Source organism: Lingula anatina, chromosome 1 (assembly GCF_051362555.1).
Source record: "Lingula anatina isolate TDL-2025a chromosome 1, LinAna3.0, whole genome shotgun sequence".
NCBI classification, from domain to species: Eukaryota; Metazoa; Brachiopoda; class Lingulata; order Lingulida; family Lingulidae; genus Lingula; species Lingula anatina.
The window spans coordinates 3,222,002-3,235,959 of record NC_141767.1 but is presented as its reverse complement, the minus strand read 5'-3'; the positions used below and the strand labels follow the sequence as shown (position 1 = coordinate 3,235,959).

Sequence of the window (13,958 nt, the reverse complement as noted above, 5' to 3'; positions counted from 1 at the left end):
CACAACATCGTCATACCTCAGAACGAGACATATGCATGAGTTTCATTCACTCCGCTTTGCCGCTTCACATTGCTTTATCGCACGATCGCATTGTAATCCAACGTGGAGAACTGAACAAACATGTTGCGTCGACTTTTAAAGACGTACTTTGCGGTGCAAATATCATGACATAGAACTTGGTTTTGCTTCTAGAACTAACGTAAATTTAAATTGGCTTCAAGTTTTCGGAATTCTAATCAATGTATGGACAGTCAGCGTTAAACCTTCAATTAAAGCCCAATTATACGATAAATATTTTATTGCGGATATATTTTGTGTTTGTGTTGAAATATAGGATTTTCAACAGTCGAATATTAAAAACGGAAATAAAAATGTCACAACCTGCTGTGTATCATTCATTTCAAGTAAATGAAGGGTCGTTATAGATCGCAATAGAATTTTACTCTAATATAATAGAGGCTGTAAGTGTGCTTTGGACGTCTTTCTATGTACATGTTTGTCATGTTTCAATGATACGGACTTTAATTATTCTAAAGGGCCCGAGGACGGAATTTTTGTCATGCTTTCTCATTTATTTTTGTGAATAGCCTCTTCGTACTTATATCCCAACTGGCTGTTACATCGCTTTAAATAATAATTATATTGAAAGTAATGCCCTTACATAAATCTTTCCATTTTACACAAGGTGAAAATATCAGAAATTCATTAAGCAGCATAATCGTCTGACCAGAAAAAAGAGGAAATGTTTACTCTTTAGTTTGCGACTCGATGAATGTTAATTGGCTATTAAAATAGCCGATTAAATACCAATGAAGTGCCAGAAGAAATCGTTCATTATAATTTCTTGCGCCGAAATGCCGTGTGCGACCGGTTAAACACTTTTTTGTAACATATTGAAAAATGTAGGCCTATATAAATTTATTGGTAGTTATTTTCCTCATTCTTCGATAGTATTAACCTTCAGTTAATGACAATAAAAAGGGACACAAACTAACTTAGCGTTTTATGTGAAAGGTGTACGGAACAAACGTGTCGTCCCAATGTTCAGATGGAGATGTCCCGATATTTCGTTTCAGTGTCGTTTCCGCAATCGGCCTATGTGTTAAGACAGGTAGTCCCTCATATCCAAGTCACCTTCCCCTGTCTTGGTCACCAAACTCACACCCATTCACTTTACTATATTCACTGTGGCGTTATAAACAGGACTTCCTTCAACGGTTCTTCCACGAAAGGACAGTTTCTCCTGATTCATCAACTTTACTGCATCTCACTGGTACTGGGGAACCGGAATTAGACATTGACATGTTTACGTAACATGATGAAATATAGGGGGTTCATGGATTGTTTGTACGTTTCCAAAATGAATTTAGTGATAGTCTTCCCATAAACTGAAATAGTAAATAGACTTTGACTAAGCGCTAAAGTTATTTGGAAGAAGTGAACTTAGCCACAGATATGCGCCCATAACTAAAATTCACTCAATTCTCAAACGTCTTAAAATCAAAAACTTTTCTCTTGGATGAAGCAATAAAAGATGGATATCAATAACGAAGTGATAATGACTAGATTTCCTCAGGCTGAAGTTTATTTCAGTGGTAAGTCAAATCTATAATGACTGGCATAGATGTCCTAAGGGATCATACAGTGCAGACATCGGCCTAGACCTATCCGTTACATCTCTCCATTGTAAACGCCACTGGTCACACCATCTCCTATTAAAGAGGTTGACATGCTATCAACTTCAGAAAACCACCGATATTTTTCTCATGAAAAGTTGAGAAGCAAATCCTATCTCTCTTCATCCCAGCCCTTTTCTAATGCCAATTCTATTCTACAATAACAATTTTATGTTAAATTACTGACTGAAGATTGTGTATAAAAAGATATTTGCCTTCAAGATGTTAAAGTCGCGGTATTTTTTTTTTTTTTTTTCATAAAAAAGCACGTTAAGTTTCTGATTAGCATATGATGTCATATGTTTTAAAAACAAACCGCAGTAGCTGAAAATAAAACTTCGAAAATGGATATCCCGTGCGGAGGCTACTTTTGGTGAGAGGTGATATATGGGCGACAAGAAATGGAAAACGCGTTGAGGCATGGTGCTTCAAAAAATTGGATGGGGCGGTGAAGATGACGATGAGTGATGAAGGAAATCTATGGAAAAAGCCACCAAAACCCGTTTTATGGAGCGTGATGAGACCAAATTAAAATGACCCCCAAGAATCTAAATAAAACCACTTGCGCAATCGCTCGTGAGATTTAAATTTATATAACTATTATTTTGTTGTAGATAGGCCTACCCTGCTCAAAGGCATGTTCCATCCTTGTTTAAACTGTGGAATGGCTGGAACCTTTCCAAAAACGCTATTTTTACGATGCCAAAAAATTATGAACTCGTTCTTGTGGTTTAATCCTGGCGGAATAAGTTATTTTCTAACATTTATCAAACGGGGAAATCGAATTTCTCAGTTTGAGACGAAGTCCACAGGCCGATGGACACCAAACACTAAAAACTTGTCAAGAAAATAGCTCTTTCAATATATTTCTTTCGTTTAATTTGTTAACGTATTACATTGATTTTTCATTAAATCTCCGATCTTTTCAATTAAGTTTTTCAGGTATACCTTGGATTGTTTAGTTTGAATGTAAGAAATCAGAAGATGGCAGAAAGCAACTGTGGACATGAATAATTCTTATAATTGGTTTCATTGAAATGAAGAAAGAAATTAATATGGTTTGTTATAGAGGTGCATATAGGTCTTTTCAGGTCATGGTTTCAACCAAAACACACTTGTTTGGCGTTAAATTTTATTTTTTGCCTCTCCCTCCTTGAGTTGTCACCGTATGAGCAAAGGAGCACCTTAAATTAGGACGCCGTTGACGGCCGTGACAGATATCAGCAAAAGGGCTAAACTTAAACGCGTAATAGGTGACAATAAAGACAACTCACTCCTACAACCGCAAGTCTGTCTTGAATTTCAGGATTGATGGGCTCTTTTATAATGGGGTCCTTTTTTAAAAAATTGTAGATACTGTCTGTTGGACAGGTCTGAAATCCACTGATCACTAATATTCTGGACAGCAAGCATTTAGTTCATGTACATGACGCCCTCAAACCTAATAGGTATTAATCATAAAGCGAACAATGCAATAGGCCTACCTAAATGTAACATTATTTGGATCAACTTAAATTTTCAATATCGCGAAAAATGCTGAAGGTAGGCTGACCTGACATTTCATTGGGGATTAAACGTAAAAGGTATACTCAGTGGCGGTTGTCGGGGGGAGGGGGGGGGGGGGGTCCCTACCCCCCCCCTTCAATTTCTTTAAAAAATCACAGCAATAAGCATCTCCTGAAATTAGAAATTTGACTAGCTGAATCATAGTTCTAAACTGTACCAAAACTGTACCCGCGCCAAGGGGGAGGGGAGTGCGAGGGTCGGCTTCGTATCCGCGGCCTGTCATTTCTAAAAACCGGACCCCACTTCAAATAATCCTGGATCCACCCCTGTATACTGTACGCGTTTGAAATTCCCTTAAGTTATATTTTATGTCTATTACCCTGACGTCGGTGGTTCTTTTTAGACTGTCCAGGGTGTCATGTCGTTCTAAATGACCAGCCATGCAGTTATTCAAAACCAGATCATTATGAATTAAAAACGAAATAAAGCATCGAATCAAAATGCATAGCACAAAAATTCATGCTTCAGTGCTTTTATACACGGTGCTAATATCTAATACAGAGGCGGATTTAGGCCGTCTTTTGGGTCTTCCGGAAGACGGTCAGATTTTTAAGTTTTGACGGATATCTAATTATTTTTCTTTCGGAGGACGGTCAAAAATTGAGGCTGAATCAGCAAAGATAGTTTGGAAGACTATATCTCTGGATCCACCCCTGTAATATGAACTGACTGTGCTACAAGTTGGTTAGAAAAATTGCCTCCCCCCCCCCCCCCCCCCCCCAACCCTCCCCTACAAAAATTCGTTTTTGCCGAGTACCTATTAGGGCCTATCTTTGAAGTATCATGATTCCTGGGCTTATGGTTAAGTGTTTTTATTTTTTAAACTTCGCCTTAACGTCCCATGTGCATTTCAAAATTAGTTTGTAGCAGTGTCCGTGCGTGAAGTGAGCCAAAGTGACGCTTTATCACCGTCTTGAACAAGTGTCTGGCTGACTAAAAGCTGCTGACATCTATTGGCAAATTTATCAGTCCCACAATTCATAAGGAACTATGGCGGTGGTTGTAAGCGGGTCTGCACTCGCTTCCTTGTTTTTCGAACTTATAAACAGTCCAGGCGATCAGGTAAATTTTGCACATCTAGATGAACCATCTACTTACATGATATTGCTTATAGCAACATATTTTGATATGCAGTATTATATTAGAATAAATAAACAGTTTGTTGTCTGCTTGTGGATAAGACTAGCAGATTCTTGGGTGAGTCATTCAATGTCTTCCAAAAATAATTAATGCCAGTTGCATATGTTAGTAATGATGGATGTATTTTCTAAACATAATCGCAATCATGTAATTAGATCGCAGAGTGACTGTTGAATCGATTGGCTGGCTATTATCTACATTGCTTATTTGTTCATTTTGTGACAAAATGGTGTGGCAGGGAATACTCATTGTTGACTTTTTATGATGAAAATTTAACCGTAAAAGGATTAAAACTAATATTATTGTGTTAACATTAGACTGTAGACGTGGAGACTTAGACTCACTTACCTTGGTATGGTAAACACATATTAATTTTGTTGTAACTTGTACACACAGCCTCAGGTTTTACATGTAAAAGTTATAATTATTTGATTTAATTTTAGGAGGGCTTCTTAATTGGACAAGTACACAAGCGTGTGACAGATACCATAAGTGATTCTCAGATAACCAATGTTAAAGAAGAAACAGTCATAGGTAAGTTGGTGATTGGCCATTTGTACAAGACATCATACATAGTGGTCCAGCCTTGTCGGCTGAGAAAAAGTGTCCTCAAGTAAAATATATAAACAAGCAAATAAATAAATAGATAAATAAATAAAACATGCAACCCTTTTAGAAAAAGTGAGTTTGGAATTCTTTGGAATTTTTATGGTAAAGCAAATAACAATTCATGAAAAGGCAATAGAAATTAACCTTTAGGTTCAGACACTAATATATATCTGTATAAATTCTACATGACATTTAAAGGAGTGAAACTGATAGGAAATTATGTTGTGAAAAAGGTCAACAGCCCACTAGATCAAGTCCCATGCTCAAAGCACTGTGCTGCCTCAAATTTAAAAAAAATCTTTGAAGTGATTTCTAGCTTATTCTCAACATTTTTGTAAGTTTGAAGGATCAAATTGGTTGTGTTTTAAAAAAGTCAAATTTGAGTTGATCTAGATGGTGAAACAGGATTTGCTTTCATCTAGGACAGGGACTGTCTGTTCAGCTCAGCGATGTGGTTTAAACATTGCTGTGCGCTGTATCTTTAGCTTATGAAGGTGGGTTGTGTCAGGTAACCTGATAAGTTGGTTTGAATACCAAAAACTTGGTGAAGTTATTGTCTGAATTTTAATTGTTTACTATTTAGGATGTCTCCAAGTCAAACATGGGTCTTTGCAATTACTGTTTTCTTTATTTTAGCCATTCAGTCCCACATACCATGCTTGGGCCTGTTCAGCTTCTACAACTCTGCTGGTTCACTGAACTTCCAGAAGTTGGTTGAGCTACTAGGAGAAAAAATTAAGGTACACTTTTCCAAACACTGTTCAGCCAACCACCACTGGGACTAAGATTAATAGCATTTTACCATAATTGATGATGATAAAATGTTGCACCTGTTTTAAAATACATGCTCAAGTCAAGTCATGTATTTGAAATCCCATTTTTTTGTATTTTTGGAAAGTGAAATGCTGTAAAACTGCCTGTTGCACATGTTTTCATGTCTTTTATTTTTTCTTGTTTAGTTTGATTCTGAATTGTAAATCCAGTATTTACTTTTCAATTAAACCTTTGACATTTTAGTACATAATAAAAAATCTTAACAAACATATATGGCATTTCCTTAAAGTATACATTCATATTTCAGAATGTTGTAGGATGGTACAGATTTAGAAGAAATACAACTCCCAGTATAACACTACGTGAACGCGCTCTCCACTTCCAGCTTCAGGATGCATTCCCCACCATTACCAGTCACCACTTTCTGTTCATGCTGTCTGGCTGCAGCCTCTCGGCTAACAATGCTCTTCATAACTTTGATCATGTCATAATGCATGCAGTGGATAGGTAGGGTTCTTTCTCTTTCTCTCTCTCTCTCTCTCTCTCTCGTCTTTCAGACACAAAATTTAAGAATCATTACAACAATATTTCTTTGTATATTTGTGGCTCTTTTTCTGTAAAGTACAGAACTATACTGGGAACCCTGCCTTTCAACCTTCTACTCAATAGGAATGTTCTAATTTTAAAAACTGATGACCTTAAATAATATGGTGTTGTTAAAATTCACCTCAGTTAAGATCCAATCCTTACCGTACATGGATTCAATTATCTTACACCACACATGAATGACTTGGTTTTCAGGTGCTTTCAGCCACTGGTGCTGTCAGTAGTGAACCTAGGAGACACAAGTCATGTGGAGTACAAGCTGTTCAATACTCTGGCCACCAGTAAGGACAGTGGCATGTTTGGAAGTCTAGTCAGTGAGTTTGAGTAAGTTACAAACACCTCATGGCATCAGTGTTATCAGAGAGATTCACAATGTTTTAGATTAACTTTTCTTTAAATTTGGATGTTAACTGGTGAACCAAACAGCATACTTGTCAGCTAATAAGTTTTTAACCATGTTTAGTTATTAAAGATGAGAATAAGATCACTGTGAATTTGGTCTCAGCCGTGTGTCTCATCTTCTGTTTTGATGTAGCGTGTTCTTAAGAAATTGTAATTCATGTCTGTATTATTTCAGAAAATTATTTGTTGATCCTGGAGGCCAGATAGGACAGATAGGCAAAGTACAGGAAATGAAAGCTAATGTACAGGAACATATTCAGGTGAGAGTGTTTATGGGCATATCTCAATATGTTATGTATATGGTCATATCTCTAAATGTAACTTAGATTAAGGAAAAACCATTGAATACAGACATTTGCATGCTGTCCTCTTGGTGTTTGTAGCTTTAGAATGGCTTTTGGTTTTCTTTCAATATATAGTAGACTCCTGTCTGTGAAGGACTGAGCTTATAGGCAGATTCATAGGGTACTTGAATTGTTTTCATCTCAATTTATGATGTAAGTGAAAAAACTGCCCGTGACTCAGACTGAATGAAGGTAAAACAATACTGATTTCAAGTTTTCACTGACATATTTTTTTCAGGTTTTATCTCAAGATGTTATGGAGACAGAGCAGCACTTGCAGAGTCTGCATAAAGAAGTGGAGGTACTGAGAGAGAGGTTAAGGCACAAAGAATCTAAACATAATGGTAAGAGTACACTTTGGATAACTCATTACTTTATAATACAAAAATTACCATTTATTTCAAATAAATTTTATGGAACTGATATTTTGTCGTATTAATTAGAAAAAAAAATATGGAAATTGCCTAGCATTACTTCAATAAATGATCTAGTCCCAAATCATCCAAATGGTGGTGGTGGTGGGGGGGGGCACTATATTATGATAATTGATATGGCTTGTCTATCACTTAACCTGTATAACAGACCTCATTGCATACCTGGTTGACGGTATCAGTTCTTTGGAAGGAACAGGTAAATCATATAGTGGGGATATTAAAAGATTTGCATGATGGCCAGAATTTTATTCCTTTTCTGTTTTTACTTTGATTTTGTTTTGTAATCTTTAGTGAAACCTTTTTTTTTTCAGAAAATGCAAAAGTACCACATAAAAAGAACAAAGCCCTACCCCCTGAGCCAGAACCTGAGCCTGTGGTAGAGAACTTGCTTGTGTTTGAGGCGGAACCTGGCCAAAGAAAAGCAAATACAAGAACTCCTGAAGTAGAAGCTGTTACATTAACAGAAAACCAAGTCATTTTGTCAGAACTAAGTAAAGAGTGTGAACAAACTGAAAAAGAAACTAACAGTGCAACCAATGCAAGCTGTGATATAGCATTCATGGACGAAGATGTGGTAGATGACACTGTTTCTGAACAATTGAATGGAGACACTTGTGATCAAAAAGAACATCAAATGACCTCTGACCTTACCTCCGTGGGGGGTGCCACTGCTGATGCTCTGTCAAACCACCAAGGTGCACAAGAACAAGACTCCATTCAGGAAAAGAGTGGAGCAAACTTAGCTCAGAATGAAAGCTCTAAGCCTGGAAAACCTGATGAACACTTTTCATTTGTTCAAGACATACTTGCTGAGGCTAAAAGGCCAAGACGGACTGCTGCTATTAAGACTGCTAAGTTGACTTCTGACTCACAGGGAGGCGGCCAGGTTAGCTCTGTTAAATCTAAACATGATATGTGTGGAGAGAATGCTTCCACTAACTTAGCCACAGGCACATCTAAGGGAGAGAAAGGAAAGCCAAAAAGGAATGCATTAAAACTGCAGACAGGAACCCGACAACGGTCCAAACTTGCTGCAGGCGCCAGTGGTGGTAGTAGTGAAAGGATAGATGATGTTCAATGAAAACACAATGTCTTCACATATCTCTGTATTAGCTGTGAATACCTCCATTACAAGAATGCTTGCTTGGTCAAGTATGAGACCTGCCCCCCATACTTAGTGCTGCATCATACAACACCTAACAATATCATTAGGGTTCTTGCAGTTAACCAGTTGCTCAGTGTTATATACCAGTTGTACACGTTGTTTTATAGTTGTATTTGTGAGACTATTGTCTCTATGAATGGTCCTAACATAATTGTGCTACAGGGGATTTTACTGCCTTTCACAAGTTCTCCACAAGTTGGCTTCTTGATGTTTAATTAATTAATTAGCCTTGTTGAGTGCAGGAGCTCCATTTAGGTGCCTCTCTAAGGTTATATCCAAGCTAGCAATTTGGCTATATCTCAAAGTGGACCAGTCCAGTTAAATGTACCTTTCAATGTGAGAATAGCCTATGAGCTGAATGTGCTGATATAATGTACATAGAACACTGAAGATATCCATTCTAACCTCTCTACTGAACCCTCACCTTCCCACTAAGTCTGGTATTGATCAGTCGGGTTACCCTGCTAAAAAAAGCTTATATTGATGAGTATGGATGGCGGGACTGATGTCCAATAAAATAGACTAAAGTTAACTGTCTGCAGGACAAACACACTGGTAATACAATTCACAGTATTGGTGTATTGCGTAATGTCATAATGTTCAGTTATTATTAATAATAAAAGGCAATTACATATGGCCTACTCTCATTATTGAACCAGGTATAATGATAATAATAATAATAATGCTGGTATCATTTCCACAATTTTATTTATACAAAGTGATCATTGATTGAAATTTTTTGACAATATTGTCCAATTTAAGAAAAAAGTTTTTAAAGAAAAATGGAAGCACAATATCATTAATTTAATGGAAAATTAATCTCTTGGACAATTAACTGTTCTGTATGTTGTTCAAAGAAAAAGCAATGATCATAAATAATTATTTAATGGTTTACTAATCCGACTATGTAACATAGCATATTATTTCTCAATCCGTGCACATTATATCTGTTCCACCCTTTTTCATTGAAACCAAAATGTCAAGTAGATCATTACCGTACTGTTATGTCACTGAGCTACCTGCAGACAGATGACCTGAAGAAGGAAAGAAAATTGCTGTGATTGTCTTTTAAACTGGTATATCGCAGTGATGATTTCTACACATATTGTGTTAAACTGTGGATCATAGGAGATGCAGAAAAAAGCCCCAATAAAATTGTTAATTTCTTTTTGCTACTTACATTTTCATGTAATAAATTCTTGCTATGTCAATATAGAATCCATTAGTTCTTTCATTTCCCACTTTATTGCTAGCCTTGTGCTGTGTAATATTCAGTGATGTTAAACTTTATTTCTACAGAACAGTCAAACACATGATGTAAAAAGAATTCAGGAATATGCATTATGAAATGATAATTTATTAATCACAATGTTTTTAAGCAGATGGTATGGATGGTGTAGAGTCTATAAAGAGAGCCTTTAAAGCTGGTCACTGTTGGGCACCTGCTGTTATAACGTGCTCTGAAAGGAACATTATCCATTTGTAGCTGTAGAAATAGCTGCAGCTTCTGATGGGAAATTACTTGAGATGTTTTTCTTGTTGAAACCGTGCAGTTAAAACGTTCAAGAAGCAAAGCTGTCAAACTGCTTGGAATGTAATGTACTTTATATTCAGTGCTTGGCATGGCCAAGGAAATACTTGCATGAAAGTAAAAGCAATTGGTCTGTCTTGATCTGGCTTATAGACCTATCAAGATATCAATAGCCTTAATGTTATGTCTTTTCCTTTGATTTGTAAGTACCTCCAATGTATAAAGATAATGAATCCATACCCTCTGGGGGATCAGATGCTGAACCTCCAAATTATCCACAGACTGACTGGGTTCACTAAGCTGTTGGATTTTCCTCTAAGCTTTTCTGGAAATCCTCAATTTCTTGGATCTAAGAAGAAATTGTCTTCCACATTTTTTTTGTTATACTTTCTCATTTAAAAATGGCATGAAATTGCTCATGTTTTTGTAACTTGAATAGAAAATACATGTAGCAAGGCAACTCTAAGAGAAAATACTGCCCAAAGCATGTAAGAGATTTGTTATTAGATAAACTAATTTCTTGACCTGAGTTTTTATTAGATGTATTTGTTTTAAATCACATAAAAATTGATTTTTACTTCAGTTGCTGCAGTCCATGCTGCATAATAGGAATCTAGTCATTACTGCTCTGTTCCAACAGTTGATAATGATAAATTGGGTACCAGTGTACCTGTTAAACTCAACCCCTCCCTTGTTATTGGGTCAATAAAACAAAGCCTATACCATTTAACATCATACCTACAACCTGGCTCTGCCTGCCACTGTCATAGCTGTGACCTGCCCAACCTCTGGTTGTCATGGTACATAACTTCCTGCCCTCCACTGTATCTCACATGCAACTGCCCCCTACCTTTCACTGTCTCACCCACATCTACCCCTACTTTCCACCATGCCTCACCCACAACCAAAGCCTACCTTCCACTGTTTCTCACCCACATCTACCCCTACCTTCCACTTCTTCTCACCCACATCTACTCCTACCTTCCACTTCTTCTCACCCACATCTACCCCTACCTTCTACTGTTTCTCACCCACATCTACCCCTACCTTCCACTGTGTCTCACCCACATCTACCCCTACCTTCCACTGTTTCTCACCCACAACCTTCCAGTATTTCATCCACAATCACTCCTTACCTGCCACTCTCTCACCCACAACCACCCCATGCCTTCTACTGTTTCATGATTACCCACAATGAGATTACCCACAATGACTCCTTACCAACACCTACTTTCCAATTAGTCTCACCCACAACCAACCCCTACCTTCCACTGTGTCTCACCCACAACCAACCCCTACCTTCCACTTAAGTCTCATCCACAACCAACCCCTACCTTCCACTGTGTCTCACCCACAACCAACCCCTACCTTCCACTGTGTCTCACCCACAACCAACCCCTACCTTCCACTTAAGTCTCATCCACAACCACCACCTACCTTCCATTGCTTCACTCTCCTCTTCACCCAGGACCTGAATCTGTCCAGAGGGGCCATCATGCCACTGGTCATGGTCAAACACCGGGAAAATAATGAAAAATGGTCCAACTGCAACTTATCCCCTTGCTGATCTTTGCGCCTGCTCTCTCGGCTTTATCAATATTTCACTGCTGGATTATTCGCAATAAATGAATGGCAGAGTTGACTGCCTTAATAAATATCACCTTCGCTGTTTCAAAGTCAAATAAAATCGCGTTGTTTTTTCTTATTATGCCTGCCGTCTATTTCGAGGAGGAAATTGGAGTGATTATGATGTTAATGAAGTGGCTTCGCTGATGTTTTGCGTCGTTTTTCAGTAGACGTGTACACGTGACCCTCATCACTCTTAACTATAATTAATAGATTATACACAGCATGTGATAGTTAACAAGACCAACAAGAGCTGTATCATTTCTATATCTTTTTATTGACAGGGATCATAAAATTGATCTTGAGACGGAAAACAAATAATTGCTATAGATATTATAAGCATTTTAAGGAGCGTTGTTTAAAGGTGATGATTCATAATAAAGACTTGTTTTACACAAAATGTTGAACGATATATAGGTTCTAAGGGGCACATAAAAATTCCCCATTTAGTTTATTAAATGCTCTTTTCATAAAACGTGCTTGAATAATCTCACAGCCTTGCTTATTTAATTATAATAACCGACAGGCATTCTCTTACAGATAAACAGCGAAGCTGTTAGCGTATTCATTATCTATTTATTTCTCTATCTATTTGGTTGCTATAATCAACTGAATTCTGCCTTGTTCAAATCGTTTACGGATATGTGAAAAATACATCCATTTTCCATGTTCACCATAACATGTACTCCAACGTTCATTATAAATATTATTTCCCCGCCAGCTCTTCTAAATCCCAATGGACCGTCTATTCTGTTTATCGATCAGCCTGCAGCATGTCCTTACTGCACTCTATACATTGCCATTTACAAGACATGATTCCTTCATGAGATTGGTTATGGAGCTATTCATTTGACGTTAATTGTTCCTATTTATTTGGCGGTCTCCACCCAAAGCCCACTTCTGCTAGGCTACACCACGCGCGTACCCTTCTGGTAAGACTCGGCTCTGCGTCGCAGCCTTCTCAGATTACTAACAAGTGATGTTTCCATATTAATATAAAACGGTTTCGATCTCGTACCATGCTGTCATGTGAACGTGTCTTTCATGATTGATGTACACCATCCTGTTTTACTTTTATTACAAGGCAAGATTGGACGTATTGATCTGTGTAGAGTTGTGTCAGCCGTATTGATCAACACAATTGATTAATTCAAGTACAGACAAAGTCAACGCAGGTGAACAATAAGATTTTTTTCACTTGAATCACTGACGTTTATGGAAAAAAAGAGTTCTGAATGTGTGAAAATGTGAAAATCGATTGTTCTTGTCGATGAAACAATCAAAAACTCAATCAATATTCCTCTTTGTAAAGTATTTCCCTTAAAAACACGTTTCTTTCAAAAGCAACGACACGTTTCTTTCAAAAGCAACTCACGGAGTCAGAGTGATTAACTCACGATTTCTTTCATTCAACTTACTTGAATTCCGTGCACAAATCTGTTTGATGAACTTCACAACTTTTGTTAGGGTGATTTTCAATGCTTTGAAATGTACTCTAAATGTTCTTAATGGGTTTGTTCTTCTTTTATGACGGCTGAGCGCACGCACACCGCGCGGAAGATGACCGCTTTCTTTTGCCTTTTGATGTGATTTAAGTAGTCAGTAGGTAATCATAACGCTAAAAAAAAAAAAAAAGATTGTTATGACCACTGATTGAAAGAAAGTCATGCCAAAATAGAGGTACCTCTGCCTAAATAAGTACGCCTGGTAATTAACAAGAATGAATGAATGAATAGTTTGTTAAGCAGTTTCATTCCAAAACATATGTATATAATGTAAGTGAAATTAGAAATAACCGTAATATGGTAGTAAAAACGAGAAGGTAGCATGAGAAGGATGTTACGTTCGCCCATACACGGCAGTGCAAATAACCGTTTCCACAGTAAAAATAAATTGTCATTTATTAGGCATTAGTCATAATATCTCTCAAATTTGTGTTTTAAACTTTAAATGATTAACATGAGGTCCTCTTTGAAAATAAATTTGAACGAAGTTTCATTTTATTCAGCAGTATCTATTATGGTAACTTTCTTATATTGCCTAAATATGTGTAAACTGACTGTACAGGGAGTCGTTGTAGATACT

At 37.2% G+C, this 13,958-nt stretch overlaps 1 protein-coding gene across 2 annotated transcripts; it reads left to right on the top strand.

Annotated features, from left to right (window-relative positions):
- The first annotated feature begins 4,136 nt into the window (after positions 1–4,136).
- On the top strand, positions 4,137–9,927 carry LOC106154756 (BRISC complex subunit Abraxas 2). Of its 2 annotated transcripts, none has more exons than XM_013529220.2 (8): positions 4,137–4,304; positions 4,826–4,916; positions 5,628–5,731; positions 6,073–6,272; positions 6,567–6,695; positions 6,949–7,033; positions 7,356–7,461; positions 7,863–9,927. In XM_013529220.2, the coding sequence occupies exons 1-8, from the start codon at positions 4,233–4,235 to the stop codon at positions 8,630–8,632; spliced, it is 1,557 nt and encodes a 518-aa protein (XP_013384674.2). In that variant the 5' UTR covers positions 4,137–4,232; the 3' UTR covers positions 8,633–9,927. The 2 variants fall into 2 exon arrangements, with proteins under 2 accessions (XP_013384674.2, XP_086856792.1); XM_087000666.1 differs by having other exon boundaries at positions 4,218–4,439.
- Positions 9,928–13,958: the final 4,031 nt, after the last annotated feature.

What these genes read in the sequence shown, in the direction of transcription:
- LOC106154756 (XM_087000666.1), top strand. Translation starts at nt 4,233, where the DNA reads ATGGCGGTGGTTGTAAGCGGGTCTGCACTCGCTTCCTTGTTTTTCGAA. An exon ending in TAAAGAAGAAACAGTCATAG is followed by an intron (nt 4,917 to 5,627) that starts GTAAGTTGGTGA and finishes TCTTTATTTTAG; the next exon opens with CCATTCAGTCCCACATACCA. An exon ending in CAAAGAATCTAAACATAATG is followed by an intron (nt 7,462 to 7,862) that starts GTAAGAGTACAC and finishes TTTTTTTTTCAG; the next exon opens with AAAATGCAAAAGTACCACAT.